Source organism: Mesoplodon bidens, assembly GCF_964165515.1.
Source record: "Mesoplodon bidens genome assembly, chromosome: X".
Lineage (NCBI taxonomy): Eukaryota > Metazoa > Chordata > Mammalia > Artiodactyla > Ziphiidae > Mesoplodon > Mesoplodon bidens.
In genome coordinates this window covers 125,191,063-125,205,820 of record NC_138163.1, presented here as the reverse complement: position 1 = coordinate 125,205,820, position 14,758 = coordinate 125,191,063, and the positions used below count along the sequence as shown (strand labels likewise).

At 38.4% G+C, this 14,758-nt stretch overlaps 1 protein-coding gene and 1 pseudogene across 4 annotated transcripts in view; both read left to right on the top strand.

The window, feature by feature from the left end:
* CDKL5 (cyclin dependent kinase like 5) overlaps positions 1–14,758 on the top strand; it is a 187,525-nt gene that overhangs the window by 128,049 nt on the left and 44,718 nt on the right. For all 3 annotated transcript variants that reach the window (XM_081222836.1, XM_081222834.1, XM_081222835.1), the window contains 3 exons: positions 9,018–9,138; positions 11,461–11,520; positions 13,536–13,626. In XM_081222836.1, coding sequence (XP_081078962.1) covers positions 9,018–9,138; positions 11,461–11,520; positions 13,536–13,626 — 272 coding nt within the window. The remainder of the gene's footprint in view (positions 1–9,017; positions 9,139–11,460; positions 11,521–13,535; positions 13,627–14,758) is intronic.
* Positions 3,010–4,763, top strand: LOC308609031 (annotated as a pseudogene). Its single transcript has one exon. The product of its transcript is annotated as an uncharacterized misc_RNA (transcript).

Genomic DNA, 14,758 nt, shown 5'->3' with positions numbered 1-14,758 from the left:
AGATGGAGCTCCAGCTATCACATCCAATTGGCCAGGACTTTGTTGCGTGGCCACACTAGCTGCAAGGCAGAAAGAAAATGTACTCTTCATTCTGGACACTTAGGCATCCACTTACAAGTTGTATTACTCTAGTAAGGGAAGAATGGATATTGGGGGACATTCCTCTCTATAACTCAGGAATTTAGAGTTGAATATGAAATGAGACATAAAATTTACGTTCTTTATTACAAAGCCTTCTTATTCCTCCTGTGCATTTGGGACCTCCTGTGCATTTGTTAATTGAAAAAGACAATTTGAGTGGATAACCACTAAAAAATGATGCATATATACTTTAAACATTTTGTTTTAACCTAAAACGTATCAATATACATTCACGTTCCACACTCTCTTTAGAGGCAGGGTCAAGGCCTTTTGAGTATTGATCTTCTGGTTGGAGTTCTGATGGGTTTTCTTACATACATCCTACCCATAAGGTATCAATGATATCCTGTGTCAGCTTCTTTAAAGTGAAGTGAAAACCTAAAAACATTGCAAAGGAATGGCAAGTAAACAGTTTATTGCAATGTATTATTGTGCACGTTGGGATGGAGGAAAGCAGAAAGAGCTGAGGAAGCAGGGGCAGGACTATTTCAGCTGAGAATCTTCGAGAGTAGCATAGAATAAGGGTACAAAAATGTGCGCTTCAGAGATGACTGGCCTGAGTTTAAGCCAAACTCCATTATTTACCAGCTGTGTGATCCTGGCGCTGTCCTTGGCTTCTCTCCATGATGATTCCTGACTCGTGGCCCTGGCAATCTTGAGAAAATATCATCCAGTTTCTTGGATCCAGATCCTTGGGCCTCCCTTTCCCCAGCACCACCCCCACCCAGCCTGGACACATTGACCCAATCGTTTCCTAGGACACGCCCTCCCCACCTCCTTTGGATCTGCGCCCTGTCCTGGACCAGGAGTCGGCCTCATTCCCCATCAGCTTCCAAGGTCTCACCCTGGCCTCTACTACCCTGAAGCGGGCTAACCTGACACATAGCTGTGTGGCTGACAGGGTCTTGGTGCTCTGGCCGGGTGTCAGGCCTGAGCTCTGAGGTGGGAGAGCCGAGTTCAGGACATTGGACCACCAGAGACCTCCCGGCCCCACATAATATCAATCAGCAAGAGCTCTCCCAGAGATCTCTGTCTCAGCGCTAAGACCCAGCTCCACTCAACGACCAGCAAGCTCCAGTGCTGGACACCCCATGCCAAACAACTAGCAAGACAGGAATACAACCCCACCCATTAGCAGAGAGGCTACCTAAAATCATAATAAGTTCACAAACACCCCAAAACACACCACCGGATGCAGTCATGCCCACCAGAAAGACAAGATGCAGCCTCATCCACCAGAACACAGGCACTAGTCCCTCCACCAGGAAATCTACACAACCCACTGAACCAACCTTAGCCACTGGAGGCAGACAACAGAAACAACACGAACTATGAACCTGCAGCCTGCAAAAAGGAGACCCCAAACACAGTAAGATAAGTAAAATGAGAAGACAGAGAAACACACAGAAGATGAGGGGGCAAGGTAAAAACCCACCAGACCTAACAAATGAAGAGAAAATAGGCAGTCTACCTGAAAAGGAATTCAGAGTAATGATAGTAAAGATGATCCAAAATCTTGGAAAGAGAATAGAGAAAATACAAGAAACGTTTAACAAGGACCTAGAAGAACTAAACAACAAACAAACAATGATGAACAGCACAATAAATGAAATTAAGAATTCTCTAGAAGGGGTCAATAGCAGAATAACTGAGGCAGAAGAACGGATAAGTGACCTGGAAGATAAAATAGTGGAAATAACTACTGCAGAGCAGAATAAAGAAAAAAGAATGAAAAGAACTGAGGACAGTCTCAGAGACCTGTGGGACAACATTAAACACACCAACATTCGAATTATAGGGGTCCCAGGAGAAGAAGAGAAAAAGAAAGGGACTGAGAAAATATTTGAAGAGATGATACTTGAAAACTTCCCTAATATGGGAAAGGAAATAGTTAATCAAGTCCAGGAAGCACAGAGAATCCCATACAGGATAAATCCAAGGAGAAACATGCCAAGACACATATTAATCAAACTGTCAAAAATTAAATACAAAGAAAACATATTAAAAGCAGCAAGGGAAAAACAACAAATAACATACAAGGGGATCCCCATAAGGTTAACAGCTGATCTTTCAGCAGAAACTCTGCAAGCCAGAAGGGAGGGGCAAGACATATTTAAAGTGATGAAAGGGAAGAACCTACAACCAAGATTACTCTGCCCAGCAAGGAACTCATTCAGATTTGAGAGAGAAATTAAAACCTCTACAGACAAGCAAAAGCTGAGAAAATTCAGCCCCACCAAACCAGCTTTACAACAAATGCTAAAGGAACTTCTCTAGGCAGGAAACACAAGAGAAGGAAAAGACCTACAATAACAGACCCCAAACAATTAAGAAAATGGTAATAGGAACATACATATCAATAATTGCCTTAAATGTAAATGGATTAAATGCTCCAACCAAAAGACATAGACTGGCTGAATGGATACAAAAACAAGACACGTATATATGCAGTCAACAAGAGACCCACTTCAGACCTAGGGACACATACAGACTGAAAGTGAGGGGATGGAAAAAGATATTCCATGCAAATGGAAATCAAAAGAAAGCTGGAGTAGCAATTCTCATATTAGACAAAATAGATTTTAAAATAAAGACTATTACAAGAAACAAAGAAGGACACCTACATAATGATCAAAGGGTCAATCCAAGAAAAAGATATAACAATTTTAAATATTTATGCACCCAACATAGGAGCACCTCAATATATAAGGCAAATGCTGACAGCCATAAAAGGGGAAATCAAAAGTAACACAGTTATAGTAGGGGACTTTAACACCCCACTTTCACCAGTGGACAGATCATCCAAAGTGAAAATAAATAAGGAAACACAAGCTTTAAATGAAATATTAAACAAGATGGATTTAGTTGATATTTATAGGACATTCCATCCAAAAACAACAGAATACACATTCTTCTCAAGTGCTCATGGAACATTCTCCAGGGTAGATCATATCTTGGGTCACAAATCAAGCCTTGGTAAATTTAAGAAAATTAAAATCGTATCAAGTATCTTTTCTGACCACAACGCTATGAGACTAGATATCAGTTATAGGAAAAAAACTGTGAACAATACAAACACATGGAGGCTAAGCAATATGCTACTAAATAACCAAGAGATCACTGAAGAAATCAAAGAGGAGATCGAAAAATACCTAGAAACAAATGACAATGAAAACACGACGACCCAAAACTTGTGGGATGCAACAAAAGCAGTTCTAAGAGGGAAGTTTATAGCAATACAAGCCTACCTCAAGAAACAAAAAACATCTCAAACAACCTAACCTTATACCTAAAGCAATCAGAGAAGGTAGAACAAAAAAACTCCAAAGTTAGCAGAAGGAAAGAAATCATAAAGATCAGATCAGAAATAAATGAAAAAGAAATGAAGGAAACGATCGCAAAGATCAATAAAACTGAAAGCTTGTTCTTTGAGAAATTAAACAACACTGATAAACCATTAGCCCGACTCATCAAGAAAAAAAGGGAGAAGACTCAAATCAAGAGAATTAGAAATGAAAAAGGAGAAGTAACAACTGACACTGCAGAAATACAAAGAATCATGAGAGATTACTACAAGCAACTATATGCCAATGAAATGGACAACCTGGGAGAAATGGACAATTTCTTAGAAAAGTACAACCTTCCGAGACTGAACCAGGAGGAAATAGAAAATATGAACAGACCAGTCACAAGTAAGGAAATTGAAACTGTGATGAAAAATCTTCCAACAGGGACTGAGCTGAGGGCTGGTGATGCAGAGCTACTGGATCGGTCCAAGATGGCAGAGGTGGAGGAGACACTGAAGCGACTTCAGAACCAGAAGGGTGTGCAGAGAATCATCGTGGTGAACACAGAAGGCATTCCCATCAAGAGCATCATGGACAATCCCAACACCACACAGTACGCCAACCTCATGCACAACATCATCTAGAAAGCCCGGAGCACCATGCGTGAAATTGACCCCCAGAATGACCTCACCTTCCTTTGAATTCGCTCCAAGAAAAATGAAATTATGGTTGCACCAGATAAAGACTATTTCCTGATTGTGATTGAGAACCAACCAAATAAGCTGCTCTCTTGGCTCCCTGCGTCATTCCTTAATTTAATGCCCCTCAAGAGTAATAGCGTTAATCATGTCAACTGACTGGCATATGGAAGTCACCTTAGAGCCCTCTCAGACCAATCCGGCTGCAGCTCCACCTACCCCACCAAAGTCATCCCTCTGCTGGCCAGTCGCACCTGATTTTCCAGGAGGAAAATCACATCCAGGTTTATGGAGCAAGAGATTGTGAGAAGCCCACACACCCTGTTTCCATCTGACTTTGAGTTCACTTTGTTGCCCTTGGAAAAGGCTGTTTCTCTTTAACTAAAAGTAACCAAAACGCTTAAAAAAAAAAAAATCTTCCAACAAACAAAAGCCCAGGAACAGATGGCTTCACAGGCGAATTCTATCAAACATTGAGAAAAGAGCTGACACCTAACCTTCTGAAACTCTTCCAAAATATAGCAGAGGGAGGAACACTCCCAAACTCATTCTACGAGACCACCATCACCCTGATAACAAAACCAGGGAAAGATGTCACAAAAAAGAAAACTACAGACCAGTATCACTGATGAACATAGATGCAAAAATCCTCAACAAAATACTAGCAAACAGAATCCAACAGCACATTAAAAGGATCAGACACCATGATCAAGTGGGATTTATCCCAGGAATGCAAGGATTCTTCAATATATGAAATTAATCAATGTGATACACCATACTAACAAATTGAAGGATAAAATCCATATGATAATCTCATTAGATGCAGAAAAACCTTTTGACAAAATTCAACACTCACTTATGATAAAAACCCTCCAGAAAGTAGGCACAGAGGGAACTTACCTCAACATAATAAAGGCCATATATGACAAACCCACAGCCAACATCATTCTCAATGGTGAAAAACTGAAACCATTTCCACTAAGATCAGGAACAAGACAAGATTGCCCACTCTCACCACTATTACTCAACATAGTTTTGGAAGTTTTAGCCACAGCAATCAGAGAAGAAAAAAATCCAAATCGGAAAAGAAGAAGTAAAACTGTCACTGCAGATGACATGATACTATACACAGAGAATCCTAAAGATGCTACCAGAAAACTACTAGAATTAATCAATGAATTTAGTAAAGTAGCAGGATACAAAATTAATGCACAGAAATCTCTGGCATTCCTATACACTAATGATGAAAAATCTGAAAGGGAAATTAAGGAAACACTCCCATTTACCACTGCAACAAAAAGAATAAAATACCCAGGAACAAACCTACCTAAGGAGACAGAAGACCTGTATGCAGAAAGCTATAAGGCACTGATGAAAGAAATTAAAGATTATACAAACAGATGGAGAGATGTACCATGTTCTTGGATTGTAAGAATCAACATTGTGAAAATGACTATACTACCCAAAGCAATCTACAGATTCAGTGCAATCCCTATCAAACTACCAACGGCACTTTTCACAGAACTGGAACAAAAAACTTCACAATTTTTATAGAAACACAAAAGACCCCGAATAGACAAAGCAATCTTGAGAAAGAAGAGACTATACTACAAAGCTACAGTAATCAAGACAGTATGGTACTGGCACAAAAACAGAAATATAGATCAATGAAACAAGATAGAAAGCCAGAGATAAACCCACGCACATATGGTCACCTTATCTTTGATAAAGGAGGCAGGAATGTACAGTGGAGAAAGGACAGTCTCTTCAATAAGTGGTGCTGGGAAAACTGGATAGGGACATGTAAAAGTATGAGATTAGATCACTCCCTAACACCATACACAAAAATAAGCTCAAAATGGATTAAAGACCTAAATGTAAGGCCAGACACTATCAAACTCTTAGAGGAAAACATAGGCAGAACACTCTGACATAAATCACAGCAAGATTCTTTTTGACCCACCTCCTAGAGAAATGGAAATAAAAACAAAAATAAACAAATGGGACCTAATGAAACTTCAAAGCTTTTGCACAGCAACGGAACCCATAAACAAGACGAAAAGACAACCCTCAAAGTGGGAGAAAATACTTGCCAATGAAGCAGCTGACAAAGGATTAATCTCCAAAATATACAAGCAGCTCATGCAGCTCAATATCAAAAAAACAAACAACCCAATCCAAAAATGGGCAGAAGACCTAAATAGACATTTCTACAAAGAAGATATACAGATTGCCAACAAACACATGAAAAGCTGCTCAACATCACTAATCATTAGAGAAATGCAAATCAAAACTACAATGAGGTATCACCTCACACTGGTCAGAATGGCCATCATCAAAAAATCTACAAAGAATAAGTGCTGGAGAGGGTGTGGAGGAAAGGGAACCCTCTTGCACTGTTAGTGGGAATGTAAATTGATGCAGCCACTATGGAGAACAGTATGGAGCTTCCTTAAAAAACTAAAAATAGAAATACCGTACAACCCAGCAATCCCACTACTGGGCATATACCCTGAGAAAACCATAATTCAAAGAGTCATGGACCACATTGTTCATTGCAGCACTATTTACAATAACCAGGACATGGAAGCACCCTAAGTGTCCATCGACAGATGAAGAGATAAAGAAGATGTGGTAACATATATACAATGGAATATTACTGAGCCATAAAGAGAAACAAAATTGAGCTATTTGTAGTGAGGTGGATGGACCTAGAGTCTGTCATACAGAGTAAAGTAAGTCAGAAAGAGAAAAACAGATACCATATGCTAACACATATATATGGAATCTAAGAAAATAAAAAAGGTCATGAAGAACCTAAGGGTAAGACAGGTATAAAGACACAGACCTACTAGAGAATGGACTTGAGGATATGGGGAGGGGGAAGGGTAAGCTGGGACAAAGTGAGAGAGTGGCATGGACATATATACACTACCAAATGTAAAATAGATAGCTAGTGGGAAGCAGCCGCATAGCACCGGGAGATCAGCTCGGTGCTTTGTGACCACCAAGAGGGGTGGGCTAGGGAGGGTGGGAGGGAGACGCAAGAGGGAAGAGATATGGGGATATATGTATATGTATAGCTGATTCACTTTGTTATACAGCAGAAACTAACACACCATTGTAAAGCAATTATACTCCAATAAAGATGTTAAAAAACAAAAAAACATTGCAAAGTAGTTTCAGTGAAGAATCTGTACCACACCACTGTCCCTTGCCAGTGTTTTATAGTTGTTGGACTCATGGTCGATTAGATAGCATTATGTGTGGTAGCTTTCCTTTATTACGTCTTTTCAAAGTATTAAACTTCGTTTTCTTGTAAACAGCAAATGTCTTTTTTAAAAACATTATTTCATTGGTTTATATGATATTTAATTATATTAAAATAGCAAGTTCATCTGTTATAAATACATATGGGAGTATTATAAACAACTGATTGTTTATATGAATACAACTTGACTGGTGGGAACAACATTGTAAAGTTGTAGTAGAGCAGCAACTTTTTCATCTTAGGACTCCATTTACAGTCTTAACATTATTGGGAACCCTAAGAGCTTTATATTTATGTGAGTTTTATCTATTAATATTTATCATATTAGAAGTCAAAACTGAGCAATATAAAAATATTAATTCATTTAAAAATGAACATGTTAACATAAATGCCTGTGTATCAGTCATTCTTTCAAGTAAAATTGGTGTACCCGATGAAAAATGACTAGTTCAGTTTATAACTCTGTTACCCAAGTGCTTTTCCCTATGACAGCTATCGTATTTTGATATGCAGCAGAAGTGCTTTATGCGTATTCCTCATTTTATCATGTAGATTCCTAAAAAGACATGTACTCAAGCACTGAAATTTAATAAAAGTAATAATTTTTACTGTTTCATCAAAGACATCCTTTACTAAAATTGGCCTTTTTCTTTTTTTTTTTTTTTAACTGTAAAGTTGTGGCATTGAAGAATCCAATGCCTTGATTCATGTTAAGGTGCCACCAGTTTACCCATCATTGCTTTGTGCCACCAGTGTAAATACCAACACAGTGAAAAAGACAAATAACTGAGTGCTGTCATGAATATAGTTTTGACTTCATGGGTCCTCTGAGACCCCCCCTCCTCCGAGATCCACAGATCATACTTTGAGAACTGCTGTCCTAGATGGTCATCTACAAACAATAAGCTCTAATCATGCTGTAGACCTTAGTCTTATGCTTTATGGAGGGAATGGAGAATATTTAGTTAATCTGGAAATTTAGCAGAAATTGGTTAAGTGGAATTTCTACTTAAAAAATGTGCATGAGTTTTAGAATGGTCTCTGACTCCAGACTAAGATTTTTGAATATTGGTTTGTTTGGAGTCTGTGAATATTTATTTCAACAGTATTTTGTAGCCTGTTTAAATATTTGTTCTGATTATATTGATCACTGCTAACCTTAGGGATCATTTAAGAATATTTTCCAGGTCTCCCAGAAATATTTCAAGGCTTGATTTTATTGCAAAGTTCTATTTGAGATGCACAGTGCACTGTTAAAATGACTGTTTCCCCTCTCCTCTATACATTACAGTGTCTTTTCTCTACTTTGTGTTGTTTTTCCCTTGAAATTAGGCTAAAATGATGCCTGATCGGTTTTAGGGAGAGTGAAAAGTGCACAGGGTTATTATTTGAGATAGCATTGGGGAGTAGTAAAAATGGAATTTTTCTTAAAAGAGAACCTTGATTTAATACAGTATGCTGCTTCACGAGAAAGGTTGTAGATGGAAAGCGAAACAATTTTTTAAAAATGCATGCTGTGTATTAGATGAATTATTGTCCAAGGTGCTTTTTTAAATTGTTAATACATGATTTATGGGCCACCTAATTTTGGAGATCATTGGCTCTCTATTTAATTTTTAGAATATGCTTGAATTGCTGGAAGAAATGCCAAATGGAGTTCCACCTGAAAAAGTAAAAAGCTATATCTATCAGCTAATCAAAGCTATTCACTGGTGCCATAAGAATGATATTGTTCATCGCGGTAAGTATGGAATTTTTGAAATGGAAAATATTAAAATATCAAATAAAGTTAACAAAATATTTCACACAGGCACTGACATTCCATTTAAATTAAATACATTTTGAAAGTATAGGATATGAGACATTGTTTGGGCTCCAGGTCTCCTTTTGTATCATCAAAAGGATGGACTGCACATTTATTTGGATATTATGGTGAGATCTCTGTGTTTGTAAAACCAGATCCGCTTTCAATAGCAGAAGCACCTAGTGATAAAATGAACTCAACAAATGGAAACTTTGAAGCTTACTTGCTGGGGGAACTACCCTCTCCATTGCCTTTTGGTCCTGCAGATAGAGCAGGTAATGTGAAACAAGCCAGAATCAGGCTTTAGAGGTGGTGCTAAGTCACTGGCCCCCATTGACAGTCACTTCTCATTTCCTCTTAGACCAAGATCTCTAGTATGTACCTTTACCTCCTGATTTTCCCTACCTGTTCATGAAAAGTGCCCACTGTTTGCAGGTTGTAGGCATGATCACCCTTGCATAAAGGCCATGATTATACTTCCATAAACTGTTCTATTTTGTCCTTTATTGCCATGAAGTGGGTGATTTATAGCAGTAAAAGGGAAATTACTTGCTCAGCAAGATCTTTAATCTATACCATTTATCTTTTTTTTTTTTTTTTTTTTTTTTGCTGTACGCGGGCCTCTCACTGTTGTGGCCTCTCCCGTTGCGGAGCACAGGCTCCGGACGCACAGGCTCAGTGGCCATGGCCCACGGGCCCAGCCGCTCTGCGGCATGTGGGATCTTCCCGGACCGGGGCACGAACCCCTGTCCCCTGCATCGGCAGGCGCACTCAACCATTGCGCCACCAAGGAAGCCCAAAGTGAGGGTATTTTTAAAGTGATATCCTTATGTGCCTGTTTAGATAAATTAAAATGTAGTATTCATTTGTCTGATAATTCAAAGATAAGTGGATACTGCAACATTTTCTGACAAACATCTTTTAGCTTCATTATTGTATCAATTTGTGTCCCTTGAATGCAAGAGATTATCAGGAAAAGATAAATGGTATAGGGCTTCCCTGGTGGCGCACTGGTTGAGCGTCCGCCTGCTGATGCAGGGGACACGGGTTCGTGCCCCGGTCCGGGAAGATCCCACATGCCGCGGAGCAGGTAGGCCCGTGAGCCATGGCCGCTGAGCCTGCGCGTCCGGAGCCTGTGCTCTGCAACAGGAGAGGCCACAACAGTGAGAGGCCCGCGTACCGCAAAAAAAAAAAAAAAGCCTCACTTTAAGAATAGCTTAAAGGTCATGTGAAGAATGGCAACTCCTGTTATTTCTGGAAAGAGACAGTTTGTATTTCTCTTGCATTTGACTTTCATAGCAGTTACGTTATGAAGGTTGGTGGCAGCATGGAGGGATGTCTTGGTCACCTGGACATCTAGTGTCTAGGGTAATGATTCTAATAACAGTCTCTGCTACAGTTTGAGAATATTAAGAAACTGATTTAGCTGCATTTCCATAGTGATACTGTGATTTGCTTAAGTGTATAGTGAATTAATGGTTGTGAATTGATTCTGAAATCTACAGATCTCACTCCTACCTCTTCCCTTTCTCCATTTTCACTTCTACCATATAATATAGATGATGGGTACTCTAAAAATAGAATTGTGAGATGCCTCCAAAGGGAGCGAATTAAACTGCATTTTCTGTGTATTTCTACTGCTTAACTCCCACCACATCTTCAAAAGATCCACGGAATAAATGAGAAATCTTATCTCAACTCATCTATCATAGCTTCAGCACTAGACATTTATGACTGTGAACCACATCATAGAAAGCCTAAAGAGATATATAAATATAGAAATTATACAGAAAATAATAACAAACAATGTATCTTACTTGTATTTTTTTCTCCAGTAAATATAATGCTACCTACTTACTCTCATATGTGTTTTTAAAGTATCTTGTGGGTGTAAACAGTTTATAGTCTATCTCCAAAAATTTGTATTATTAGTATTTTATAAAGTAAAAATAGTTCCTTAAAATGTGTTAGCCTAGATTTAATCATTTTTTAATTCCTTTCAGAGATCCAATTAATGCCTTTAAGATTTAAGGGGAAAAATATTTTTGAAATGGTGGTCTGCATGTTTTTCAAAAAAAAATTTAATTGGAACTTTTGTGTACCAGCATAAAATGTGTTACTCTGCTTTTCATTGCCACAATTTTCTATTCATATTACTCTGGATATTTCTAATTAGGTGCCATTACAGTGCTCTAACAGTGTCAATCAGCAGTACATGGAACATTTTTTAATAATTGTTTATTAATCTTGATACTCCAGATATAAAACCAGAAAATCTCTTAATCAGCCACAATGATGTTTTGAAACTGTGTGACTTTGGTAAGTTAAAAAGAAATGGAGCCCTGTAAGTACAGAATTAATTTAATAGAGCACTTAGGTAGCTTTTACAGGTGTATTAAAAGTATTTTTTATCTTTTGACTTAAATTAGCAAATGAACATTCTATTGGGTTGTATATTAAAAAATGGGTTGTGGGAAGAGTTCTACTCTCTCTTTGAATAGTATTGTCTACTATTTAAAAAAATGCATCATGCAGTATTAGTTTAATGAGAATTCAAAGCAAATACATGCATGTGCATATATTCATAAGCCCAGTACTTAATGACCTCAGAGAAAGAATTTTCCAGAAAATACCACTATGGCCTTCTGGCTTGAGTAGGATAAAAAATTTTTTAATATTTTAAATATTGATAGAAATTGTTTCAGGCATAACCATAAACACTGAAAATATAACTATGTAAATACATATGTATTGTATATATGCAATAGTTATATATCTGTAAGGTTAAAAGACATTTTTAGAATGATTCCGTTTATTCCCTTTAAATGTTCAGTGGGGGACTTCCCTGGTGGTCCAGTGGTTAAGGATCCTCCTTCCAATGCAGGGGATGCAGGTTCGATTCCTGGTCAGGGAACTAAGATCCCACATGCCATGGGGCAACTAAGCCCACGCACCACAGCAACTGCGCTCGCGTGCCTCAACTAGAGAGCCCACGTGCCGCAAACTACAGAGCCCACGCACTCTGGAGCCCACACGCCACAACTAGAGAAAAGAAAACCTACACGCCACAACTAGAGAGGAGCCCATGTGCCGCAACAAAGAGCCTGTGTGCTGCAACTAAGATCCGATGCAGCCAAAAAAATAAAAATAAATTAATTTTAAAAAATATTGCAAAGAAGAGTCCTGCTGTACCTAAACGTCTTAAGAAGTACTTAGGAGCTGAAATTTTTCAAGCAAGTTATAAATAAAAAAGATGCATATAGAATGGTTAATAATAGGAAAAAAGTATCCTTAGTCTAGCATTATTTCTTAAAGAAAAGACAGCTTTAAACGGTCAGGAAGTTCCACATGACGGCCCCACATGTGGCGTTCTGTGCCCTGCACATCCCCACCAAGAACCTCCTGATTGTTTTCCCTCCCAGAGTGTGTAGCTCCTTTGTCTGGCTTGAAGAATCCCAGTAAAAAATATGAATATTTCTTCCAAATATGTCTTATAAAGAAGTGTTGATGAACTGAAGTTAGGGGGTTTGTTTTTGCTGTGGTTATTTTTATTTTTTTACTGTTCCACTTTAAGAAACACTATCTTCTATTTCTTGAAACTGACATACACCTTAACTTTTACCTTTAATTTTAATATTCTGGTTCTCTGTAACTATTTACAGTGAACCTATATTGCTTTTGGTGAGTTAGATGGGTAATTAACCTACTTGCCAGTTTATTTTGTGGCCCCAAAACCTTTTGAAAGGGCTGTTACTTGCGGGGGGTGGGTAGCAACAGAGTCTGTAAGGTAATTAAGATATCCCTAATATGCTTCTCAGTCACATTACGAGATAAAAATCATTTTAGCTTGCTTTGTTTCCATCATTGCCAAACCCTACCGATAGTTGTTTACATAATGGCCAGAGCTGATCAGCACCAATAGATATACAAATACTATCTAAGGTCCCACATAGCAGAATTAATGACTCTCTGCGACATGCTAATTTAGCTTTGACTTCTGGCTCTTGTGGAGTCTTCATTTTGTTTCTAAGATTTACACTTATTGGAAAAGCTCTGAATGCTTATAAAAGCATGCAATGACTTTGAAAACATAGATTTCTTTATCAGAGAGGAGAGACTGGTTTTGTAGTGAATACACTGTATATTTTAATTGACGAATGAACAATGGACTAACTTTTTTAAATGACAAGGACACTGTTAATAAACAGCCCATTCAGTAACAATCATTATATTCTTTTGATGTTCCTTTAAGGTATTAATAGCACTGAAATATTTTGTCAACATGAAATTAATTCTTTTTCAAAATTACACCTTTGGGCTTGGCTATCTTTCAGGTTTTGCTCGGAATCTATCAGAAGGCAATAATGCTAATTATACAGAATATGTGGCCACCAGGTGGTATCGGTCCCCAGAACTCTTACTTGGGTGAGTTACCTTCCCAGAATAGAATGACATCTACATATTTGCTGATCCTCTATTGTTAACTTTGGGATTATCTGTGGAAGATAAGAACTTGAGTTAATTAAATGCCAGTTACCTATTGCAGTATAGCAAACCACCTAAAAACTTAATGACATAAAGCAAGCACCATTTTATTTGCTCACAATTCTGGGTGCCATTGGGTGGGGGGAGTCAGCTGTTTTGAGTTCAACTGGATGATTCTTCTGCTGGTCTCAACTGGAGTTGCTCATGTAGCTACAGTCAGCAGGTCATCTGGAGGCTGGTTGGTTTAGGGCCTCAGCTGGGACAAACTATCTCTGTTCCATGGGAACTCATCCTCCAGTGTGTTAATCCAAGTTTCTTCATATAATAGCAGAAGAATTCCCTGAGCAGAGGGCAAGCCCAAAAGCAAAGGTGGTTTTCAAGCCTCTTTGCATGACTTTTGCCTCATTGGCCAAAGCACGTTACTTGTCTAAGCCCTGATTCAAGGGATGGAGGAATAAACTTCGCCTCTTGATGGGAGGAGTGGCAGAGTCACATTAGAAAGTGGCAGGTGTATGGAAATGGGGGGAATTATTGCTGCCATCTTTGTTAATAATCTTCCACATTAAGAATGTGGATATCCACAGAGTTTGACATTCCGGCTTATCTGTTTGTTCGTGTATTCATTCATTCATTCAGCAGATACTTATGGAGTATCTCTTATGCCTAGCCACTTTTCTGTAAATATTGAACCAACTGCTATTTTCCTTCCAAACATTGTAAATCCTGTTCGATGATAAATGGCTTTCCAGACTAGTACATTGATGATTTTCTCAGCAACACTGCCACATCCATCCACTTTGTGCCACCCTTCCACTTTCAGTGGTATTTCATTCACCTGTCAACACCAGAAAAGCATTTTCTGATAAGATACTTCTTCCTCTTAATATGTTTTAACTTTAGAACCTAAGAAAGGACCTGTAGTCTTGATCTCCATCACATAGTTTCACTAATAATTCTCTACCTATCGTAGTTGTAGTATTTTCTTATTTTTCCTAGATCGTATTTCCTTCTTTGGGACCATCAAAGAATTGAGGTAGAAGACACACTCTACAAATAAAATTAGATATGGTGG